Source organism: Sarcophilus harrisii, chromosome 1 (assembly GCF_902635505.1).
Source record: "Sarcophilus harrisii chromosome 1, mSarHar1.11, whole genome shotgun sequence".
Classification (NCBI taxonomy): Eukaryota; Metazoa; Chordata; class Mammalia; order Dasyuromorphia; family Dasyuridae; genus Sarcophilus; species Sarcophilus harrisii.
The window spans coordinates 81877699-81900516 of record NC_045426.1 but is presented as its reverse complement, the minus strand read 5'-3'; the positions used below and the strand labels follow the sequence as shown (position 1 = coordinate 81900516).

General features: G+C 35.1%; 1 protein-coding gene across 1 annotated transcript in view; it reads left to right on the top strand.

The window, feature by feature from the left end:
• DOCK3 (dedicator of cytokinesis 3) overlaps positions 1-22818 on the top strand; it is a 500037-nt gene that overhangs the window by 327865 nt on the left and 149354 nt on the right. Inside the window, exon 10 of the mRNA XM_031958628.1 lies at positions 18275-18356. Within this exon, the coding sequence (XP_031814488.1) occupies positions 18275-18356 (82 nt within the window). The remainder of the gene's footprint in view (positions 1-18274; positions 18357-22818) is intronic.

The window sequence follows — 22818 nt, the reverse complement described above, 5'->3', positions numbered from 1 at the left end:
CTTTGACTCAGCAAGGAAAGATGAGACATGGAGGTAGAATTAGATACTGGTTTTAACCTAAGAGAGTAGATGATATAAAACAAATATAAAACAAAAACATTCACAATTTTGAATATCTCATTTACATAAAATGCTTAAAAGTAAGTATTGTCTCTTGGGCAGAAAGCAAAAAAGGAAATTTTATCCTAATATGATGCACTAAGTCACTATGTAAATTTCCAATACCTGTGTATAATTGGAGAAATGCTACAACTTGCTTTCTAGGGTAGAATTTTGTTACTATATTTTTCCCTTGAAGCACATTTGGCAAAGGATAGTCAGTTGAATTCTATTTGCTTTTATTAAACATTATAGACTTGTCTCTGGAGCTAGCTACTCTTTCTGCTAGCTCTCTTGTCAACCTAGATTCTTGAATAAAGATTTTTAACTTTATATTAAGAACAATAAATTTAAGGGTTCCCCCAATTAACAAGCATTTATTTTCTCTCCCTACCATACTTCTTCTGAAATAGAGAAAAGAAAATAAAACTCTTGGAAAAATATCCATAGTCAAATAAAATAAATTCTCACATTGGTCATGTCCAAACATGTGTCACATTCTGTATTTTTAGTTCATATCCTCACCATCAGGAGATAGGTAATATTCTTCATTATCTGGAATCATTATGAATCATTGCACTGATCAAAATTCTGAAATTTTTCAAAGTTGTTTTTCTTTATCTATACTATATATAGATACATATACATATCATATATACATTATTATATATAATTATTATATATGTACATATTATATATACATATATATTTATTATTATATATACATATATATGTGTGTGTGTATATATATATAAATATATGTATGTGTGTGTGTGTGTGTGTGTGTGTATCATACACCTGGTTCTAACTACTTCAGTCTATAGCATTTCACACAAGTCTTTCTAGTTTTCTCTGAAACCATCCCTTTAATCATTTCTTATGGTACAATAGTGTACCAAAATTTGTCCAGCCATTCCCTAATTAATAGTTTCTAGTTCTTTGACATCACAAAAAAACTGCTATAAATATTTTGAATTTATAGGACTTATCCTTTTTTATTTTATCTTTTTAGGGTATAGTCCTGGTAAAGATAATTGCTGGATAAATAGTTCCAAATTGATTTCAGAATGGCAGCAGAATTCCCACTTCTGCCACCAATATACTAATGTGTCTATTTTCCTGAAGCATCTCCAATATTTGTCAGTTTAGAAGAACCTCGATGTTGTTTCATTTTAAACTTATTAAATTATAGGTAATTTGGAATGTTTTTCCATATGGTTATGGTTGGCTTGAGTTTCTTCCTTTGAAAATTCCCTGTTCGTATCATTGACCATTTATGAATTGAGAAGTGACTTTTGTTCTTATAATTTTGAATTAGTTCATTTTATATCTTGGAAATGAGACCTTGACCATAGAAACTTATTGCAAAGATTATTCTCGGTTAGTTATTGCTTTTCTAGTGTTATATGAATTGGATTTGTGTAAAAACTTTTTAATTTCATATGATTAAAATTATCCATTTTTTCTTCTGTGCTCCTATCCCTTCTTCATATGATCGTGTATTCTTCCTCTATCTATAAATCTGAAATATCATTTCTTTCTTGCTCTTCTAATTTGTTTTTTCTTTTTAAATTTTTTTCATTTTCAGTTCTAAATTCTCTCTTTCCTTACCCTTCCCTACCCACTGAGAAGACAAGAAGAAATACCATATCTGTTATTCATATGAAGTCATGAAAAACATTTCTATATTAGCTATGTTCTGGGGTTAGGAGAAGGAGAAAAAGCAAGAGAAATAAGGAAAGATAAGCTTCATTCTCTACTCTGTCAATCCTCTCTCTAGAGGTAGAAAACATTTTCCATTATGAGCCTTAAGAATTGGGATAGGCCACTATATTAATCACAGTTAATATGTCTTTTACAGTTGATTGTCTTCACAATAGTTTTTGCTGTATACATGGTTCTCCTGTTTCTGCTTACTTTATATCAATTCATATAAGTTTTCCCTGGTTTTTCTGAAACCATCCCTCTTGTTTTCTTATGAAAAAATATTTTATATCTAGGTTATGTATCCATTTGGATTTTATCATAATACATGATATGAGGTCTTAGTCTAAAACTAATTTCTGCTAATCAGCTTTCCAATTTTCTTGCAGTTTCAATCAAATAGTGAGTCCTTACCTCAGTAGCTGAGGTCTTAAAATGTATTGAACATTAATACTTCAGAATGTTGAGCATCTATCTGATCCACTAATCATGCCTCTACATTTTAATTGGTACTAAATTATTTCAGTGATTACTGTTTTGGAATTTGCCTTGAATCTGGTACTGCTAATCCCCTTACTTTCTCACTTCTTTTCATTATTCCCCTGTAGATGCTTGACTTTTTATTGTTCCCTGGATAAATTTCAACATTATTTTTTCAAGGTTTAAATTAATCTTTTAGTAGCTTGATTAGCTTGGCAATGAATAAGAAAATTGATACAGATAGTGTTTTCATTGTATTATATTTTCTGGGCATAAAAAAAATCAATTATCTCAATACAGCAACATGTTTTTCCAGTACTTAAAGTCTGACAGTCAAAAACATCTACACATATATAAATATAATTAAGAAATAGATGCAAATAAGTGCTAGTTTAATTTAAATGTATGACCTTACATAGAGATTGATGTAGCTTGTTTGTAAGAAGATAGCAAGCAATTGAGGTATGTCAGCTACCAGCAGAATGGAATATAGCAATAACGAAAAATCACTTGCATCTTGTACCTGAGTTTCAGAGCCGTTTACAATAAGTGTGGTGGATAGTGGAATAAGTAGGCTTCTCCCAGCCACCATGTGACCATAGGCAAATAATTTTGCCTTTCTGGACCCATTTTCTCATTGGCAAAATGAGTGGATTAAACCAAATGATTTCTCAAGTTTCTTTTAGCTATGACCTTTTATGATTAAATACCATGCCAAAAAACATCCTCAGTAGTACTTTACCAAAAAGAGAGCTATAGTTCATTTTGAACCCTCTAAAATGTGATTCAGTTTAGTCATTCATCTTCACCATGCTTTAAGCTGAATGGTGTTTGGATGTTTCTAGCTTTCAGAGGAGAGATTGTCAGTATTGAAGATATTTCAAAGAATGTCCTAAAAGCTGCATCTTTTCGGTAACACTAATTAGGAACATATCATATCAACATTACTTCTTTGAAGGGAACAATATTCATTTGGAGGTATTAAGTTCTAGTGTGTTTGTTTAAATGTTAATTTTAACATTTTAATCAAACCTCATATTCTTTGAAGTATTTAAAATTTACTCTTTCAGTATCCCACTGACAACCCACATAAAATCTAGTCATTTCTAAATTATTTATAAAGCCCTGGGTTAAAAGCTAGTGTGTATGTGATATATAGCAACCATGTCTCTAAACTGTTTCTATATGAGCAGGGCATCTGTTCACCTGCCTTATTGCAAGTTCCAAGTCAGAAAGCAGCAATTTCTTGTCAGAGTTTACATTTAGCTACATTAAATCCAAATGTCTTGATTCTTCATGATTACTCTAGGAAAAATAGAGGCTATTTCTACAAGAGATCTTGAGTATCCATAATAGTACCTGTATGTAGTTATGTAATTCTCTGAACTAAACTGAAATCTAGTTCTTAGAATGCTCCAGAGTGAGTGATTTTTAAGGTCTTTACCTCGTAGTTAGAAGTACTTTCATTTTCATCATCAAGTGAGGGTCTATTCACTGATTGCAGCTGTTGCATATGTATCACAAAGTTTGTTTTCTCTAACGTTTCTATGCTCATGTCATTTTCCCATAAGGAAGCTAGACATTCACTGTTGAGGAAGCTCTCTCCTTTCTGGAGTTAGAAAAAAAATTCTATACTTCAGATGTACTAAATCTCAAACAAATAAAAAGTCATTGTAAGCAAAGCAAATGCAGTCTTGGTGATTTTTTTATTTTATAATGTCCTGTGCCACCATTGCTCCTTCCTGCCCTCAGAATTGGATTTATTTGGCATCTGAGATTTCCAATGACTCCTCAATCAGGGGGAAAATTCTTAATTCTTTTCCATTCATGAGCTATTTTTGCCCAAGAAATTATTACATAACACCAGGAATATACGTTTATAAAGTAGGTATACAAATCAAACATTTGCTGATATTAAAACACAATTTCACAACCCCCACATTCAGTTCTGAAGAAGCTTTGCCCTATACAGTTCATTTCTTCTTGCTCAATAACATCATATCCTGGCACAAATTCCTTTTTGTGTGCTAACAGCCAGATTGGACACGGACTTCTTGACAGGATGCCGTTACTTCCACCAAGACTTCTTGACATCAATGGCACCATTGAGGCCATGGTTTTTGCCCATGTAATGCTGAAGAGCTAATTTTAAAAAAAAGATGTGATTAAACTCAGAGGGTTAATTAGCTTCAGCTCTCAAGACTGCTCAGTATTCTTGAAGTAATTCCTCTCATTCCAGACCAGTGATGCTGGTTTGTGATTATTTTCCTTCTGAGGAAAAAATATGAAGGAAAATGGGTATGGGTTAGGAAGGAAGTGACCTCTAAATATGTAATGGTGATTACTGTGAGGTCCACCACCTAACACTGAATGTATTATATATCACTTCCCTCCCCCAGGATTCTTCAGTATCCATAAGGGAATAAGAAGGTATCCTCCATCCCCCACCCATGTTACTCCTTCAGTTGTGAAGAGTGGTCCCTTGAATCTCAGTTACATTTAGCATTTGCTTTTACATAGGAATATATCCTTCAAAAAGAGATAATCCCCAAAATACAAATTTATTCCACAGCACTTGGGAGGCATAATCCTGCTTCCCCATTTGCACCATTTCACCCTCTGGGGATGAGAAGAGGACTGGGTTCATAGCTTAGTTCAGTTCCCATATAGCACAGTCCAGTTCCAGATCCAAACCTACTTTGCACATGTGTCCCAAACTCCCTGGTTTCTCAGGACGTCCCTGCCTGGCTAGCTCCACCACCCTGCCTACATTTCTGGATTCATGATTCCAGTGGCTTGAGGATCATCTTCAGAATCTGAAAGTGAGGACCAACAACAGAAAACAGAACCCCCCCGAAGATCCTTCCCTTCTCACTATTTCAGTTCATGGCATCTTTGCTGTGAGTGAATTGGGATCTTTACCCTTTGGATGATAAGCAGCAGATAAGAATGATAGAAAAGAGAGCAGCAGAAAGAGGAGTGGAAGAGACAAGCTGAAAATAGATCAGATGGTTCAGCCTCACCAATTTTAAGAACTCAAGGAACCACTAAAGGAGGCTTCCATTCACATGGCATTGGGTCCACATGCAGTGGGCTCCATGTTAAGGAAACTGGACATGCTCAGAAGACTTTTTAAGGGACTGGACGTTCACAGAGAATTCTAGATTACCACTATATATAGGCAGGCTCTTTCAGGAATATACAGAGGTATCAGAGTACATAGAAAGGAAAAGAAAATGTGCAACAGGGAGAGATGTTCACCTCTTACACCAACTTGGTGTAAACCAGTGGCCTTGGAAGTGAAAGGAAAGAAAAGGAGAGGAGATGAGAGGAAAAGGAGGGAAGGAAAGGAAAGGGAGGGAAAAAACAAAAATGTGGGAAGAAAAGAAGGAGGGAGACAAGGAAGGAGAGAGGGAAAGAAGGCGGAAAGGAAGGGGACAATTTCCAGTCATCCTGATTTGTTTCTGGCCACTGGATTCAGATGGCTTTGGAAGATGGTTGGTGACTTTGCACATCCCTCCCTTGCTGAAATCCAATTTACTTGTACCTCACGGCATAATCTCCCTGATGACATAGTCATCTTCTAGAATGAACTGACTCACTGAGGATTGAAAATATAGCTTTCTTTTTTCCTCTTTCCTTCCCTTCCCCTTTCTCCTTACTTTTTCCTCCTTCCTTCCCTCTCCATCTTCCTTCCTCCATCCCATTGCAAGGGTCTGTAGACTTACCAGGCTTTATTGTGACTCCCCCCCCCCATATTGCAGATAGTTGTCTCCCACATCCAAAAACCCAGAAATGCATCAGCTAATTATTCAGACCATAGAAAGGAGAAATCTTGGCCAGGACTGCATATCTATCCCATATTTATTATCTATCCCATATCTATTACTGATGGTTGCAGTTTATCCATCTAGGAAATGAATGGGGGACAGTAGCTAAAAAGAAGCCATGCTACCCATATTTTAATAATGCCTCCTCAGGGTTGGGCCATTGTGTTCTCTTCCCTTGCATTGAGGAACATTTTCATTTCCTAGAGGAAGATGCATTACTAGAGACAGAACTCACCATTTTCTACGTGACCCAGAGGAATAATAATGAGTTGTACCAAAAACTAGAGCAGCTCACACTACACTGATTCCAGAACAAATTAATCAGAGAGCATGTCAGGTTGCTGGTGATTAAAAGCTTTCATTTTTGTTTCCAACACAGACAAGCAAAAATATAAGTACCCTATGAGGAGAAGTGAACCAGTCATAGAAATATGCCAGGAAGCAAAAGTGAAGAGCTAAGAAATGAAATGGAGAGATTAATGCCTACTTTAGTTTAAAAGTGCAAGTTGGTTATTCCTATGAAAAGTCCTATTAAAAGAAAATCTAATAACAAAGTTGAATAAAGCTACAAGAGCTCCATTCCTGAGGACCCTTCCTGATTTGAAAAAAGAAATACCACTATTAAGAAAGAAACTAGAATCAACATAAAAACCATTAGATATTTAGAGAAGTATTCCAATGCCAACAAGCCCCTTTCTCTGCCCAACCCTGAGTAATGTCAAACAGCCTTCTGTTGGGCTAAAAGGGAAAGAGTCTATAAGTTTGATAAGTGGGACTGTTGGCCTCATTAATGAAGAAATCCCTTGTCCTGCTGCTTCTACTGCCATGATAATTTCTCATTTTCAAGCACAATTGAAACAATTCAGGTACCAGTAAAACTAAATTATTTATGAAGTTATTTGTCAGCAAGTAAGTGATGTTATTTCATCATCAACCGAAGCAGCAGAGTATGTTGAAAACAGCCCTGAACCTGAACTTAGAGCACATGTAAAGAAATGCTGCTTCTGCCTTTTTCTTTCCTGTGTGATTTTAAGCAAGTCACATCATTGTCGATGGATCTCACTTCCTCTTCAGTAAAACAAGTCTGTTAACACTAAACAGTCTCTAAAGTTCCTTTTGGCTCTAAAGCTATGATCCCTATGATCAAACAGGGACTGTGGCAATAAGGTACTGTGCGTTTTTTATTTGGAAAGTTATATTTAATATGACATCTATTTTCAGGCAGTTTGCAAAATTGCTGTTGTTACAGGACTAAAACAAGATATTTCTAGACATGCCTTAATTTTGAGATTTATGTTAATAAATTATTTATAAATATTTAGATTTAAACTTTTATTGCCATTGTTTAGTGATGGATTTTATTCCTTCCTGAGTACATGGTAGCCACACTCACCAATGCTAATCAGGCACACTGAAATATTTGGGTTCCTGGTTGGGAAAAGACGTTTGAAAAAAAAAAAAAGAAAGAAACCAGAAGCAGGATAAGATCATGTACCTGAAAATAGCTGTAACTAATTCCAAATCTAGCAAATTGTTGACTTAATAAGGAAGTCAGCCCCAGATATGGGCAACTTATCACTTTTGCCCATCATCCAAGCACCTCTGGAGGTTCATCAGTGTTGCCATTCAGTCATTTCAGTTGTGACTGAGTCTTTATAATTCCATTTGGGATTCTCTCGGCAAAGACACTAGAGTGGATACCTTTCCTTCTCCAGTTCACTTACAGGTGTTGAAACTGAAGCAAACAGGGTTAAGTGACTTATCCAAGGTCACCCAGTAAAGATCTGAGGCTGGGCTTGAATTCGAGTCTTCCTCACTCCATGCCCTTCATTCTGTCCACTGTGCCACCTACCCGCCCACCTCTGTAGGTACTATACTCTAAAAACAAATTCAGAAGAAAGTTTCCTTCTCTTATTCACCAAGACACTGACTCCTGAGACCATAGACACTTCCAGACTGCTGGTGGTCATCATTAAATTTTAAGGACCCCACCTACGATCAAAGTAAAACTATCCTCAAGAAAAGCATCTTGCCAAAATATGCATTAAAACTTTCAGTTTCAGAGAAAAATCATATTACTTGTTAAATTTCCCGCCTTGGAATTTTCCACTGAAGCTTTTTTTTTCCTTTTCAAGGGCTGCTTATTTTATACAAATTTGTATCAGATGTTAAAGACAACATCTCTAGTAGGTCTGAGCCATCAGTATTTTTCACCGTTTGTGAGTGGTTTAGGAAGCAACTGCCAGATTTACTTTTCATTTGTTAGTTGTGCCCCATCTGGCTAAATAGAAACAAATGAGTTGGAAATGTGTTATTGTATTCTACCTTTATCAAATGAATAGAAAAGTATTTATTAAGAACTTCCTATGTGCAAAGCTCTGTGGTACAAACTGAAGAGCAAGATAGTCCCTATATTCAAGATACTCACATTCTAATAAGGAAGATAATACTTAGAGGAGATTTCAGCTGCAAGGCTTGTAGGCTGGTCCCATTGTATTTAAAATATACTGGCAAAGCTGATGGTAATACATCTTCTTTAATGACATTTCCATTAAATTGATATTGATATTGAACCATTTGACAACACCAAGGACTCTGATAGTGATAATCTTTTGTGAGTCTTGTGGGTGTGGCTGCTGAGGAGGCAGGAATTGCCAGGTCATATCTTTACAAGGTGACAAAGGTCACTTAACCCTGTGTGCCTCAGTTTCCTTATCTGTAAAATGAGCTGGAGAAGAAACTAGAAAACCAATTCAGTGTCTTTTTTCAAGAAAATCCCCAAATGGGGACACAAAGAGTCGGACACATCTGAAAAAACAACTCAACAATGTGGGTAGGACTGTTGTGTGTGGATAGATAGCCTCCTGAAAGTGAAATACATATACTGAATTTGGTGGTCAGACTAACAAACGCTGACAGGAAGGGTTCTCCCTCTATAATATGGCCCCAACCAAATTCCAGTTATATTTGGGCAGGCAGAGGAACTTCAGCCGGACATCATAAGCGACAGCTTCCTCAGCCCTTAGTTTTCCCTTGATAAGGGAGCAGCAATGGGGATTCCAAATTGCTTAACTCTAATGGTGTGAGGGAGAGGAAATGGGTGCTCCCAGGCAGCTACATCTGAGCTGTCCAGTTGTTTTTCGTCTGCTTTTGAGTGAGCTTAGAGCCAGAATACCATCTCTATATCCACAAAGCTTAGATAAATGTGCCGATAGGACCCACAGAATAGATTTTCTTTTTCATAACTGCTGTTTTTTGGATCTTTAATTGATTTTTCTTCATTCTCCTTGTTCTTGGCTCTCTTAAGTAAAAACACAAGTTCCCCTGTTTCAGTAATATCTAACTCTTGATGACCCCAATTGGGCTTTTCTTGGCAAAGACACTGGAGTGGTTTGTCATTTCTTTCTACAACTTATTTTACATATGGAGAAACTGAGGCAAACAGGGGCAAGTGATTGCTCAGGGTCACACAACTAGTGTCTATGTTGAAAATAAAGTCTCTATATGCTTAGAGATGGTTTAAAATTCACTGTACAAATGCTTACATGATCCCACAAAATGAGAGAAATGTTAGGAACTATGAGGTGATAAAAGGGTAAACTTGTTCTGTTCTCAAATTTCTCATGCTGAGAGGAATTCAGACATATATATGGGTAGTTAAAATACCATTAGATCAGTAAAGTCAGAAATGTATAAAATGTTTCAGGAAATGAAGGGCTATAATTCACCTCTAGCCAGGGAAATCAAGGAAGGCTTCAAGGAGGAGATAGCACTTAAACCAAGCCTTACATGATATGGGAAGGAAAAGAGGATATTCCAAATGATGGGATTTATATTACTAAAGGCAAAAAAAATAAGAAAGTGAAGAGAATGATTGTTTTATTTCATAAGTAACAAAATTTTTAAAAATAAAAAGAAAGTAGAAGGGCATGTTGGAAAGATAAGGAACATATGCCAGTTTCATTGAACCATAAAATGTGTATAAGGGCGTAATGAGAGATAAGGTAGGAGAAAGAAATTGGGGACAGATCTCAGAGAACTTCAGATATCAGCCAGTCTGTGGAGTGTGAGTTTAATTTAATAATTAATGGAAAACCACTAAAGGTTTTTAAATAGGGAAGTAATATAATCAGAGTTGTGCATTAAGATGACACTTGGAGGCATTTTTAAGATAGACTGGAAGAGGGAGAAAATAGAGATTAAAAAAAATCAATTAGGAGGTGACTATAATGCTCTAGGAGAAAAACAGTCATTTGGACATCCAGATTTTGAATATGTCTGATTCAAAAAATGATGGAGTTATTAACAGAAATAAATAAAGAGGGAGAATACATTTTTGGGAGAAGATAATTACTTTTAGAAAGACTGAGTTTGAAATTCCAACGTATATCCAAATGAAGATGTTCAGCAGGCAGTTCAGAATTAGAAACAGGAGTTTGGGAGAGAATCATTTTTATATAGTTAATACTTGGAATTTAGAGAATGGGTTAGAAAAGCAAAAGAGAGCATTGAGTGATAAGAAAATTGAGGACAGAATCTTGGAAAACAGATAGATGTAGGAGGAAAATGGAAGAACTAGAAATGTGTGAAAAGAATGAAAGTGGTTCAAAGTCTCAGCAACCTAAAAAGGAGAGAATTCCAAAAAAGGGGGAAGCTGTCAATAATGGTAAACACTACATTGAGGTTGAAGCAGAAAAGTACCAAGAAAAGGAATTGAATGTAATAATTAATACTAATAATTAAACAATTAATGATTATTTATAACCTTCAAAAATAATTTCATTAAAAAGAAGACATTTATAGGAGGCTAAGACATGAATAATTGGTGAGGAAGTGAGTCTAGACTTCTCTTTAAGGCATGACAATGAGTAGAAAATGGCTAAACAAATTCTGGTACAAGTATAAATTCCTATAACCAGTATAATTTAAGCTTCTTGAGAGCAAGGACTGTCTCACTTTCATCTTTGTATTTCCAGCATTCAGCACAATTTCTGGAAGATAGTTGACCCTTAATAAATGCTTATCGATTTATTTATTGGTCTTCAGAAATTCCTGTGACCAAAAAGTTCATCATCCTGCATCCAACCTGATTTATGATGCTCTCCAAATTTAATTTGTCTGATTCTCAAATAGCTGACAGTTCGTTGTCAGCCACTCTTGGAGCTTTTCCAAACTGAATGAACCATGCAGAAGACCAAATGAGAAATTCCCGTAGCCTAGCCCAGGAGAACCCAAGGTCATCCCCACGGCAGATCAAGTATGTTTTACTTGAAACAATCAAACTGACCTCTGAACTTTTAACATTGGATTTTAAAATATTTGTTTTATATTTTTATTATTGTTGCAGATGATTTAATTTTTATTGCTAAAAATTGTGGAAACATTCAGAGTCATTATGGGATGGAAGAGGTTGCATCTTTGGAAAAATTTTTGTCTTTATGCCAGGCTCAGAACAGAAGGAAGGTTAGAGAGCAGGGCTCTCTAGTAGTCCTAAGCTCTCCTTGGCATTTAGTGATAGCATGAGCACAAAAGCAACATTTTCCCTGGTGACCACATTTCCAAAATATTCTAATTTAATGCAGCTTTCTAGGCAGCAGTTGTTAGGATCACTGGCTTCCTCCTCAGGGCTTCACATTGGCTCTGGCAATCACAAGTTTGGCACAGTTAACTAAACTTTCCTCGAATGATGTAGGAAAATAAATTTTCAGACTTGAAAATGAATACTGTGCTTTCTGTGGCCATCTCTTTTATAGCAAACAAATAGTCTAAAGGAATCTTGAAGAGTTAGCAGGGTTTTCAAAGTACATCCTAGAAAAACCACAGCTTGCTGCTTCTAGATCTGTTCATTTCCAAGTCTCTCATCTAATTGTAGCTCATTCTGGGATAAGGGTCATTCGGAGTAAAATCAGCAAATGTGCCTGCTCTGCTGGCAAGGACTATGTTGAAATCTGGCCTATTTGTAATAGGTTTAGGGGTTTTGCTGTTATTATTGTTCAAGTCATTTCAGTCATGTCTGTCTCTTCATGGCTCCATTTGGGATTTCCTTGGCAAAAATGCTGGAGTAATTTGCCATTTCTTCCTCCAGCTCACTTTACAGATGAGGAAACTGAGGCAAGCAGGGTTATATGACCTTTTCTAGGAAGCTAAGTGTCTAAGGCTGGATTTGAACTCAAATCTTAGTAACTATAGGTCTGATGCTCTATCCACTGCTCTACCTAGCTATCCCTTGAGGAACTTATAGCTGCTAACTAAACAGCTTCTCCTTAGCCCTCCTTTAACTCCATTTCTAGTAGTTTTAATTGGTTTCTCTCATTGTGGCTTCACAATAGTCCGGTGTGACCAGTGATATGTGTTTTATATTGATTTAGATGATGGTAAATATGACCTTCTTTATTCCACTCTGATTTCAATTTAGTCAGCTTCTGGTAAGCTTATATTTACTTATGCTATGAGCCTTTCCTGGTCCATTATTCATTTTTAGTGCTCTTCATATTTCTGAGGGGCAGGATAGCTGGATTGTTTGGATTTTTTAAAAACTGGAGCAAGAGGCTTAATTTGGCAGCATATCCACACAAAAAATAAAAATCTTATCACAGAGTCACTTTCTGGGTTTCTCAAGCACAATATTTTCTAGGAAACAACAATAGAGTCATTGATGATGACTCAGTGGTCAAGATTTGGGATTGTAGGACTGGGTTTTGAGGTGAACTAGCAGCTGAACCTGCAGGAGATCTTAACCATTTCTGTGTCGTAGATTACTTTGGTAGTGTCTGGTGAAACCTGTGGACTCCTCAGAATCACATTTCAAATGATTTAATAAAATGCATAGGATTGTGTAGGAAACTAATTATATTGAAATGGACATTTGGCCATGCATTGATTTTGTTGATGAATGTAGACTGCCAAACACTATCACGCTAACCCCATATTCTTTCAAGCATTTATATATTATACTATGTCTAGTGTCATTTGGCTCAACCTGTTAAAATATATGACTACCGAGCATAGTAGGCAGAGGGCTGGACTCTTAAATCAGGAAAGCTTTGGTTTGAAGCCAGCCCCTACTGTTCACTAATTGTTCAATTGCAAGTCTCATTTTCCTTATCTATAAAACAGGAATAATAATATATACCTACCCTACAGAGTTGTTGTAAGGCTGAGATGAAAAATGTATAAAGTGACTTGCACTTTTTTAAGCCTTTTAAGTATTACTTTTATCATTACATTTGCATACAATAGGCATTTAATAAATGTTTTTTGAATTGAATTTACTATTTATATTGCTAGTATATTCATTCCTCTATATAGCTCCCAAAAAGTACTTAAATATGGACAGATAAAAAACTTTTTAATTTTCAATTCCAAATTTAGTCATTTTCTCAAAAAGTCATAATCATTAGGAGAAAAAATTTACATGTAAATTTGATCCTGTTACTCTTTTAGGATGTCTTACTCTAGTTCATGAATTCATTGTTTAAGTATTCTGATAATTATATTTCAATATAATTTGAAAATATGGTTCTGAGGAGTTCAAAAGACTTCAACAGACAATGCCAAAGTGGTCCAAGACACAAAAATGGTTACGATCTCCTGCAGGTTCAGCTACTAGTTAACCTGAAAACCTGGTCTTACAATTCCAAATCTTGGCCACTGAGCCATCATCTACTTCCTGATGAATATGACCCAGTTGTTTTTGCTAGAAAATTTTGTGCTTGGGAGACCCAAAGAAACTCTAAATGGTGAGATATCATAGCACAGTGGAATTAAGCACTTTGCCAATCTGAAGGACTCTTCTGGATTCCTGCAAGCTTGATTCTTCTGGATTCCTGAGAGATTGATCTGATAGTGCTTTAGCCAGACAAATCAAACAGACTAATCCTGAAGATATGTATTGATTGGTTATGAATCCCATAGTGAGATTGCCCTCTATGTGCCAACAGAAGAAAAGTAAAGGAGGAAATTGGTCAAACTTCCATAGGAGAAGGAAAGAACAACCTTTAAATGATAACTTAAAGGCAAACTATTTTATTCTTAAACAGACAGGCACACCAAGCATTCTTGGTTATTTCTTTTGTGCCCATATGCCAATGTGCCCCAATGACAAACATTTGCCTGAATCACTTTCACTGCCATTTCAATCTGGGAGAGACAATTGAGAAGCTTGTTTCATGTAATGGAAATTCACCTTATCTTTTCAACGTGAAAAAGAAAAATGTTTAAAGTTCCTAAAAGACCAGTGTTTGTGAGACTTTTATTTGTTCCCTTTACAAATGTGTGCTGCTTCCCAGTTTCTAGGTCATTCACGTGCAGTCTAGAGGGCATCTGGGAATTAAAATGTCAAGCGGATTAAAGAATTAATTTATTGTTATTGAGTTGGCTGAATTCATTTTATTAATTCTATTACAACTTTCCCATTTTCTGGGTTTTTAAAAATATTTCTTGTTGATGCCTTTTTAAATTTATTTCACAAACATTTTCTAGTCCACCTCCAGATTGATTCCTTCATGCCAAAGGAAAAAATAAAAACATCCAATAAGTGATCATATCTGCTGTTGTATCAGATATTCTTATCTAGTAGTCCCCCACTTGTCTGCCATAAGGGAGAAACCAGGTTGTAAAGTTGTAAAATGTAGAGCTTCTGCTGAATAGAGCTGCAATGAATCTGGTGGGGAATACATCTTGGAATCAGGTCAACATGAGCGGCCTCCCTCAGCATGCAACTCGTATGCTTTGAACAGAGAGAGCGTCCTAATGGTTTAGAACCAGCGCTATAGGCAGCCAGAGATAGTTGTTTCATTCATCTTTATTATGTGGTTTGAATAGGAGCTCCCAGCATTCAGCCTTTTGAAGTTTTCCTTATATTTTGCCTTCTCACCCCTCCTCTGACCTTTATTCGTTCAGACTTTTACTATTCCTATTTCCTCTTTCCATAACAACCTTTATAGTTAAAATGACAACATATTTTAACATCCTAGCATAATATTTGCAATTCTGTTGTTATCATATATACATATATATATATATATATATATATATATATGTTCCAAGTACATAATTAGAGGATCAAGGAAAAAAATAAATCACTCTAATGATTATCATATAGATTTGACCTGGAAGTGACCTTAGAGATAATCTACTCTAGCCCCTTCATTTCATTAGTGAGCCGTATAATTGTTGCCTAAGTACCATCCTGGCTAATTTTGGAGAGATCTATTACCAGATTGTTACAGATAGAACAATTCATGAAGACCATATACTTATAATATGCATTAGGAGAGAAGGAATCCACACCAAGAAAAACATGAAACATGGAAATGTTGAGGCTTGGCTAGCAAGAACATAAACTTGAGGAAAGGGTAGAGATAATGATTGTAATAACAACATTTACCTGCTTTAGTGTTTTAAATTTTGCAAAGTACCTTGCAAATATTATCTCACAGCAATCCTGAGAGACAGATGCTATTATCATTCCCATTTTACAGATGAAAAAACTGAGGCAGACAGTATAATTGTGACTTGTTCAAGGTCATGAAGGTAGTGTCTGAAGTTGGATTTAAACTCAGTTTTTCCTGAATCCAGATCCAGCACTCTTTGCACCATACTACTTTACTGAAATAAAACATGTTGACTTAGTTTCACAAATTATTTGAAATGCTCATCAACTTCCCACCCAAAGCATATGGATTACTTTGTGTGATAAAACTTTTATCTCCACTCTGCCTAAGCATTCTATTAATTAGTGTTTCCTCAACCTTTCTGTTTATTTTTTTTCCACTCTTAACAACCTCCATTTCTATAGTATTCCTAACGATTTCTTCCCCCTAGCATGAAAGACAGTATGATATGGTGGGTAGAAGACCTGGTCTTAAAATCCAGAATCAATTAATCCGTGAATCAGTGCCTATTATAAGCTAAGCATTCTGTTAGACACTAGAATTCAACAGAGATTATTCCCTACCCTCAATGCTCTTATATTCTACTAAGGCTATTCTTTGTTGTTAAATCATTTTTCAGTCATGTTTGACTATTTGTTACCTGTAAAGGTATAGATTGATTTGCCATTTCCTTCTCCAGATCATTTTATAGATGAGGAAATTGAGGCAGCATCAAGGGACTTGCCCAAGATCACACATACAGCTAGTGTGTGTCTGAGAGCACATTTGAACTCATATCTTTCTGACTCTATCCACTCTGCTATCTGGCTGACCCTGTGGGATATATCACATATTCATAGATAAATAAACCCAGAATATATACAAATAAATACAAAAACTGCAGAAACCAGGAAAGGTCTCTTGAAAGAAGTGGCACTTGAGTTGAGAGCACTGAAAGGATATAGAATCCCAAGAAGCATGGGTGAAAAATGAGAACATTTCTAAAATAAGAGAGCTTGGGCAAAGGTATACAAGAGCGGGATGGGATATTGTATCCAGAGAAAGGCAAGTAGAACAATGTGACTGGAATGAGGATTGTCTACTGACAAGCTGAGAAGGCTTTATGTGTCAAAAGGAACAGTTTGTAGTTTATCCTAGTGGTAAGAAGAAGCCACCAAAGCTTCTTGACCATTGGGGTAATAGAGTCTGATCCGAGCTGTGGAAATAGTCCTGTGTCAGCTGTTAGCAGGTCAGATTAGAAGGTGGAAGCTTGAGATGGAGCCATTCAAAAGGAAGCAATTTCAAAAGTCCAGGCTAGAAGTGATGAGAACCTGAAGCAGGAAAGTGTGGTGATGAGTGGAGACCAGGACAAAAAAAGGAAATGCTGTGAAAGTAAAATCGGCAAGACTTGGCAACTAAACGTCTCATGGGTTTGCAGGGCTGAGGAAGAGAGAAGAGTCAAAAATGCCTCATAAGGTATGAAACTTGGTGATACCCTGACCAAAAGGAGATAGGAGGAAGAGTAGGTGGGGAGACAAATTTAATGGGTTCTCCTTTGGACGAGTTGAATTTCAGCTATTTGCATGATATATCTAAGTGAAGATGTCTGGCAGGTAATGAAAGATGTGGGATGAGATGCCAGGCAAGAGGGGAAAGTCACTTTATTTCTCATTGCCCTAATAATTCTCAAATTATAAATTGCAGATAAATTGATAACTTTCAGCAGTGAAGGGATTTTGCATTCTGGAAGTTCCTATACTCATGAAATCACATGTCCATATTTCTCTGGCTTTCAGAGAGACAGAGACAAAGAGACTCAAGAGAAATAGTGATACAGAGGGAGGGAGACAGACAGACAGAGAGACAGAGCAGGGCACTTCCACGACAGGGATATAAAGACAAAATGACCTTTAAGGAACTTATTTAGACAGGATAATCCAAAAGTCTTAATGAAGACTTAAGCTATGAAAACTTAAGTGACTCTTAGTACTCTTAAAGCTTAAACCTGTACTGAGGCTTTGGGACATCCTGTGTTTTATTGGAACTCATGTTCTCCTGAATGTGCTCTAACATGTATTGTTTTCTTTTGCTGTGATGAGCTCACTGCCTGACTCAGTTTAAAGTTTCCTAGTGAATTATCTGTGTTTAACATTGAACTTGGGTCTTTGGAAGGGATACAGGTGAAATATGATCCTTCTCCCAAGGAATTTATAAGCAAGTTAGAAAGACAAGACATCCTCATTAAATGGTTAAATAATAGTGCCTTTTTTAAAAAATGCATCAAAATGTTTATCCTACACAAGACTGTTCTATGTTTAAAAAAAAAACGCTGTTTGCTATGATATCATTATCACTATTGTAGTTTTGTTATTTATTAACAATGATGACATCTTCATGAAATGTAAGATGTAGAAAGCACAATAATCCTTTGATATGGGTTTTACAAAGATTATTCCCATTTTAACAGATAAGGTGCAAAAGTTAAACGAAGTGCCCAGGGTGATACAACTAGTGTCTGAGCCAGTGTTAGGGCCAAGATCTTTGGACACAAAGTCCAAATCTCTCCACCAGATCACTCTGCCTCTCTGTCATGTCTAACAAGACATTACATCCACACTGTGCCCTGCCCACCTATCATTGAGTGCAATTCCATGAGTGTTTAGGATTTCTGAGATTATACATTATTCTTTATACATGCCCAAGTCTTTGTTCTATAGTTTGTGGTCCCTCATATTTCTCTGTCTCTTTTCTCTCTCTTTCTCTCTCTCTCTTTTTCCTACATTTCAGTGAGCGGTTTCTGGTGAGACTGAACAAGAATGGTGGGCCAAGGAACCCAGAGAAGATAGATCGAATGTGTGCCCTTTTTACAGTATGTGAGAATTCTCTTTCTCTGCTGCTCTGTGGATTGGGCCATAATGAAGGGCTTTGGTTTGTGGATGTTGTCACCTCAAAATTTGATATATTTTTCTTTCCCTACACATTAGAGCAAATAAGACTAGTTGTATGTTTCTGACATAATAATGAAATGTTTTAAGAAGATTGCAACAAACTATATGTTTTAATTGAATTTATGTGATTAAACAAACACTTTCAAGTGCCCTTTGGCTGATTTTTAAGTTTTACTCTACAATATGTAAACTAAACACTTAAAATTGGAAGGGAGGTGATCTTTTTGTATTATATTTTTAACTTGGAATAGAAATGCCTTCTAAAGTTGTCTACTCAAATTTACTTTCTTAAAGCTACCAAATCCTGGTGTCATTTTCTGTTGGGATCTGTTTTCTATTATATGTGTCAGTTTGATCCATCACAAATGGTTCCTATTCATTATAACTATTTTCAAGACACTTGCTCCCAAAGCTCGAATACCCTAGAAATGTCGATAAAACGAGGGATAGTGAGGTTCTCATTAGAAAAACATTTTCTAGGTTTTTGTCATCAGGAAACTGCCCAGACATTATCCAAATTGCTTCTCATGTGTTCACCATTTATTTATGCATTGAATAACTAGTGTGCTTCATTTGCATGAGTAATCAATTGATTTGCTGAAAAAGAGTACAAGCTTCTGTGATAGTTTTGACTATTGTCAGTATTCTGTGCTTGGACAAAATTTATGATTTTAGAGAAAACCCATTTAATACAAGGATGCTGTAGGACTTCCCATTTTGATTGCTTTTCTATTTAGTTTGTGGTATTATCCCAATATAAAAAGTATTAGCCATCATCAGGCTTAATGTACATCTTAAATATAAATGGCACTAATTCAGAGACTTGAATGTGATGTGGTTCTTGCAAGAAAAAATTTGCATTTTTTTTCCACCTAAATTTTATTCATTTTGCTACTTTCTTTAAAAATCAAAAAATAGTTCAATCACTTGTTTATTACAGAGTCAATAGCACCTGTAGTTGAAGAGATAAAGTATATTGAAAATTTACCCAATATATGAAAAAAAATTCATATTAATAAATTACAGTGATATAATGGGTTCCCATTTGAGTTCAATATATTAAAAATTAGGAAGGTATTCCATAAGAGAATGGGTAGAAAAATAAGAACTATTAAAAAAAACAGAAGAGAAATTAAAATTACTTATTCAGGAAAAGAGAAAATGAGAACAGTGAGCAATTTCCTATTCTCACTGGGAGAAGAGGGAAAGAAAGAAAAAAGGACATCTTAAAAGATATAGGTTAAACCACTGGAAAGGTTTGCCCCAAAGTAAGTGGCTGAAGTAGATAGAGATAGGAAGAAGATATACAACTGTCTTTAATTTAATTTTAGTTTAGAGCATTTCAGTTTAGAGACAGTTGAACAAAATAGGAAATAGTTTAAAGATTTCTGACATTCTGACCTTGCCTGATAAAATAACAAAAGAAATCTTTCACTTGGGACTCTGTCAGCATGAAAACAGAAATCTGAGTGTATTCCCATTGAGTACATCCTCATACTCAATGATTTATTTTTAATAAACTTTATTATGACAGGCATTTGAAAGTGATTATAGAATATTGAGTATGTCATTTTATAACATTTTAATTATGTGTGTAAATCTAAGCCCATACACCAAATCTAAGCATACACCAATACACACACACTCATACACACACACTCATACACACACACATTGAATTAGTGATTCCAATTTGTGTATGAAAAAAAGTCAATGAATCATGAATGTTCTTGTACCCTACCACTCTTGAGGATGTTTCAATTTCTCATTCACTTTTTTTCTCTTGCTCCCTATCCACAATGACTAAGCTGGTTTTGCTGTTGGAATTTTTTGTAAAGGTACCTAACATAATTTTATAGTACACATGGGATCCTTAAACATGATTACTAGCTTTACAGAGCTATTACTTTAAGTAGAAACTACCTTATTGACTAATCTAGAAGCCTGATTCACTACTACAGGCAAGAGAACATTTGGAATTGCCATATATGATACAGAACTTCAAAATCAATGTCCAATAAATCTAAGAGTGGCTAATGAAATTCTTATAGTATAGGCACAGAAAATATCTAGTCCCTGAAAACTTAACAGTTAACTATTATTATTTTTCTTCAAACAGATTTTAGCTTTTCTTTAAATTTCTAATTTACAAACTGTACATTTTGAATCCCAGGATTTTCATTTCTTGAAATTTACTTCTCTATTAAAGGAAAAATATTTCCAAGTAATTTTATATTTGCTTAAGTTTCTAAAAAAAAAAGTGCTCATTTTGTTTTGTTTTGTTTTTCCCACTCTTCATGGTATGTGGTACATGAGTGACTATATACATGTAAATAAGATATGGTCACATGCATATAATACTTTTTACTTTGATAATAGTAAAATATCTTATTTGAATTGACAACCCAAATAATACAATTTTAACCTATTATTCATTTACATTGGGAATTTAACTTGATGGTTTCTATGATGTTATCATTATATAGTTATATTTACTGTTTTCTATGGGGTTGTTTTATAAGATCGGTATTTTATTTTATTGTTAAAAATCTTCCTGCCATCCCTAAGAAATAAGTAAAAGCTAACTGTATTTCTAACACCTCATAGCATAGCCTAACTGAGCTCCATATTCTCTCCTTTAAATCAAATCGCCCTGTCCCCTCTCCACACATACCTTCTGTCCACTAGCTGGCAGACATTTAAACTCCCTGATTCTTTATGATTGGACACGAGTTCAGACTTGATGTACATTTAGTTCAAAAGCTACTCACTAAGAATAAGACTCTGGGGTGGGATAATACTGAGTTTCCAATGTCCTTCTTCCTTCCCTTCTTTTCCATTTGTCTCTTAAATGTTAATATTATCAATCATACTTGATATTCACTATTAAAGATCAATGTTTTTATGAACCAAAATTATGTTTAACTGTGCATTTAATTTGCATTTAATAAGATAGCTTTTATTGTGGAAGTTTAATGTACTGTAAAACTAACTTACAGCAACTTTCATTTATAACACTTGCTAAAAATTATTTTTGTTATTACTTTTATCATTATTAACACCTATGAAGTACCATTCTAGGTACCAAATAAATTGTTGTCTAAACAGGAATCCTACCTAGTCACCTCAAAAACAAAAGCACTTTTTATTCAATATTAAATTACTTTTGACTCTTTTTTATTATAATTAATAACCAGAAATAATAGTAGAAAAGTTCCACTTTGAGTATACATGTAAGAACTGGTTATTATGTTGACTTTCTATGGTAATATGGTATTAAGGCTACAAACACAAAGAGGTAAATTAGCATAAATAATATTTTATGGCATCTTGAGTCATATAAGCTTAAACTCAGAAGGAACCATTTCATTTGAAAATGCCCTGTCCTCTGACTTCAAAACTTCTTCAAAACAGTTGTCTAATATATATTTAAATAAATAATACGACATATAGCAATAAATTAATTTGATATTTAATTTTATATTTGGTAATAATGGTATGCAAATACTAATTCCATTTTTAAAAATACAGAATAATGGCAGGAGTCCAAAATACCTTATCTTTCACTCAAAAGATTGTATCAATGCAAAAGACATCCACAGAGGTATAAGAATTTGACTACTTTTTATCATTATTGTTTTGTTAGTTGTTAATTTTTACATGATCCTTAAGGACACAGAGTAACTTGAGGATGTCATAAAAGAAACATTTAGTAAACTTTTATATGTCCATTAGCAGATAGCTTACTGAAAGAATAGATCATTTACATATTCCAAGTCTACCATCATTGTTGATCCTTACAAGGAACTATATAACGACATAACTCTACACACACACACACACACACACACACACACACACAGATAACCCCTCTTCTTTTCCTTCACTCTGACCTTTGTGTTCCACTTAATCCTAAATCAAATACAGTTCTCTTACAAAGAGTCTTATAGTCAAATTTCTTGGCTACAGTAGAGTAGTAAATACTACATACCTCTTTGAAGTACTTCATCCTCCTTAGGGTTGACGTTTCCTTGTACATGAAATTATCATCCAATTACATATGAATTCAAATCTGGCCTCAGACACTTACTAGTTGTATAATCCTAAGGCAATGCTAGAACATTTGACCTCTGTTTGCCTTAATTTCCTTAACTATAAAATGGGGGTAATAATAGCATCCACTTCCCAGAGTTGTTGTGAAGTTCAAATAAGGTAAATAATTGCAAAATGCTTGGCACATAGGAAGCACTATATAAATGTTATCATCATCCTCATCTAGTTAGTGCATATGTTATCTGTTACCTTTGTATGATATAGTTGGGATGCTTGGTCCCAATATTATTCATATCTGTTAATGATTTCTACATTAATATGAATATGCAG